Raw genomic sequence first — 3,551 nt, forward strand, 5'->3', positions numbered from 1 at the left:
AAAGTAATAAATGTTATTTGCAGTTAACAATTTTCTTTTTTCTTTATTACAATATTTATGGCAAGACTAGGTATTTGACTCATTCCAATACACGTTTTGTACAGTAGCTTCTCTATGGATCGAATTTAAAACATGCATTAAATGTTCGCCCCGGGTTTGCCCGTGGTACATATATATACCCTTGCCTAAAGAATTTTCGAGATCGGTTTTTGTTTTTCATATTTACTTTCCTCTCTGTGATATTAGTGTAGGTAACACTGCCACATAAAGCAATACGGCAGAATAAAGTGGCAATATAAAGTGTGCGCGATGTGTGTGGCAGGTGTCGGCGTGCGGGCAGCTGGCGACGCTGCACGAGGGGCAGGAGCTGGGCGGCGGCGGCGCGCGCCTCACGCACGACGCGCTGCTCGCCACGCAGTCGCGCCGCCTGCACGAGGACGTCGCGCCGTACGTACACCCCGCACCACGCACCCCGCACCACACACCCCGTACCACACACCCCGTACCACACACCCCACACCCCACACCCCACACCCCACACCCCACACTACACACCTCATACCCCACACCTCACACACACCTCATACCTCACACCTCACACCTCACACTACACACTACACACCCCACACACCCCACACACCCCACACCCGACAGCCCGCACCACACACCATACACCCCACACCACACACCATACACCCCACACCACACACCATACACCCCACACAACACAGACACCATACTGTTAAGTGCGAACACGAAGATATCAGTGACCTATTTTATGAAATCAATTAAATTAAATATCACAACACACACACATTGACACCGACACAAATAAGCACTGAGCTCACACTTTCCTTCACCTTTACACTTTGCGTGTTTGCGCGCGTCATGATTTTAATTTCGTTTACATTTTATGACTCAGTTCACACGTACAGTATATATTCTACCACTACACGTAAATTTAATTTGCTTTTGTTTAAGCTCCATTTTCATCATAAATAGTGCTATTTTTATATTTCTCCCATTTTTAGAACCGCTTTTCCTTTTCTTTTGGATTAGTTATGTCTTAGTCTTGTTTGTATTTATTATTTGCTTACATTTTATTTTGAATAAAACCTTTAAGAATATGCTTAAGAATGAATAACAAAATGTAAGCATATAATAATCACAATGTTAAAAATCATTTATACATGTAAATGTGTCCATGTATGTTTATCAATATATCGACACTTTATCTATAATGATTTGATATTATTCTAGTTTTGTTCAATTAATTTAGCCGTAAGCACTACGTCAATATCCATTAGGCCCAGATATTATTATTTTTGTAAACAAACAAAATTCTTGTCGACATAGACAGCTATTTTGACGTTACTTTTTAATTTACGCTCTTAGCGATATGGGTGGTACATTGATTATAGAATATTCGGATATCGTTGCTAAGAAAACAATACGTATAAAGAAATTTTTTACATATATTTAATTATGTATAAGAAGACTACGTATAATAAAAATATCAAATGTAGAAACTATATGCAGTGATAAGTTTTGTATATTTTTATCGAATTCTTTGTGGATATCCAGAAATTCATAATCACCACTCCGCCCGTACGGCTATGTTTCGTTAGTCCCTGCTGCGCATGCGTTCACAACGCCTATCTTAATTCATTTTGCCCTATTTTAATTTGTCCCCGCAGCTTGATTGATTTTTGTATGTTTTTTCCCCCCATGTTTGCCCCCGTGCCTGCATGTTCGCTGTTCCGACGCAATTTACACGAACGCTGTTACCCGTTACCGTTACCACCCGCCCTTTCCTTTCCCCTTTCTTTCCTTTGAAATCCTTTCAAAAATCCTATGACGATATTACTTGATAATCCCTTATGTTTATATAAATCCTCATATATTTTGATTAAAATGTAAACTATTTTTTCCCAACCCAAATTTTTGTCGCACAACAAAATGTAATACTTTGAAAATGTATCATTTTACTTAATTCAACTATCGTATACCTCTATTATCCGCGAATGAACACTCAAACGCGTGACTATTGATCACCCGCCCCGTATTCGCGTGTGTCCCTGCACCCGTCCCACGCCCACGCCCACGCCCACGCCCCACCCCCGTGGCCGGGCGCAGCAGGCGGTGCCACAAGCGGTCGGTGTACAGCGCGCACGTGTCGTACGCGGGCTACACGCCCACCTCGCGCCAGGACTCGGAGCGCGCCAGCCTCAGCAGCGGCCGCACGGACAGCGACGCCGTCTCGCTGTCCGGCAGTAGCGTGTGAGTATCCGCTGCCGCCCGCTCGACGTGCTAGCTGACCTGCTGACCTGCTGCACTGCTGCACTGCTGTAGTGTAGCTCGCAGTGTAGAGGGGGGTAACACTTCAAGGAACACTTCATATTTGATCTCGAGGTACGCCATACATATTATAGAATGGAGCATATATTGGAGTTGGGAGTCGTCTCTGGCGAGTGGCTGAAAAATTTTCATAGAAATATGAAGGTAAGTAAATTAATGTGTACAACAATTTTCATAAGTAAGTATAGACAGACTTGTTGTTAGAACGTAGTGCGGTTGTTTTTACATTATAATTTGCAGTAGGCTGCACCCTTTGCTTTTTTTTTCACTAATTTACTCACACAGTGATCAGCTAAGCACATCATTTCAACATTATACATCATGGTTTTCTCATTAAAATAAAATTTGCAAAAATAAGCAAATAGATATGGACTACGTGATGAATCAATATGTGAATTATGAAAGGAGAAGTTTGAATTATTTTGACTTTAAGAAGGACTAATTGAATCTAAAAATGAAAATTGATCAAAATATCACACAGAGCCCAGAATTACTTTGATCATTGCTCACGTCTACACGTTAATTACACGTCGCTCAAGAAACGTTGTTTAAACCAAACTGAAAAAAAGATGACATCTGTCTTCTGTCTGTTTCTCAATTAGTAATAAACTCGTATTGTCCAGAGATGGGATGTCCATGCGCGGCGCCCGGGACAGCAGGGAGTCGCGGCACCGCCAGCGGCTGTACGGGCTCGACCGGCAGGCCGTCATCAACAAGGAGCAGGACACCGCTATGGTGAGTTGGGGGAGGGGAGACGGGGGTAATTTGGCCTTATTGAGAGGTGGAATTGGGGGTATGAGGTGGAACATAAATCGGGCCTTGTAAATTTTTTCACCATAGAAAAATACATCTGCGCATTTTATTATTAAACAAATTACTGTACTAAAAATTGAAGAAGCTCTTAATCAGGCTTTATAATCCATAAATATGATGGCTCATATGTCTTATTCACAGTCGTCTATGAGTTCATGGCATAAATTCGAGTCTACCCCAATAAACCCCAGAAAATTTACAAGTATTTTGGAGACAAAAAATCACCTAAATTACACAATTTTATTCAATTTCTATAGTTGTATACGCTCCTAAAGGTATACATATCAGATATAATATATAGTTATAGTTGAATAAATATTGGGGCTAACGTGGGTCACTTGTGATGCGGCAGATGATCCCGCGCACGGCGCGCGTGCAGT

The 3,551-nt window shown here is 41.8% G+C and overlaps 1 protein-coding gene across 1 annotated transcript in view; it reads left to right on the forward strand.

Annotated features, from left to right (window-relative positions):
• Window positions 1–3,551, forward strand: part of LOC119832524 (axin) — a 13,891-nt gene that overhangs the window by 7,182 nt on the left and 3,158 nt on the right. The window contains exons 7-10 of the mRNA XM_038356184.1: window positions 323–447; window positions 2,137–2,280; window positions 2,982–3,093; window positions 3,524–3,544. Of these exons, the coding sequence (XP_038212112.1) occupies window positions 323–447; window positions 2,137–2,280; window positions 2,982–3,093; window positions 3,524–3,544 (402 nt within the window). The remainder of the gene's footprint in view (window positions 1–322; window positions 448–2,136; window positions 2,281–2,981; window positions 3,094–3,523; window positions 3,545–3,551) is intronic.

Source organism: Zerene cesonia, chromosome 15, assembly GCF_012273895.1.
Source record: "Zerene cesonia ecotype Mississippi chromosome 15, Zerene_cesonia_1.1, whole genome shotgun sequence".
Taxonomy (NCBI): Eukaryota; Metazoa; Arthropoda; class Insecta; order Lepidoptera; family Pieridae; genus Zerene; species Zerene cesonia.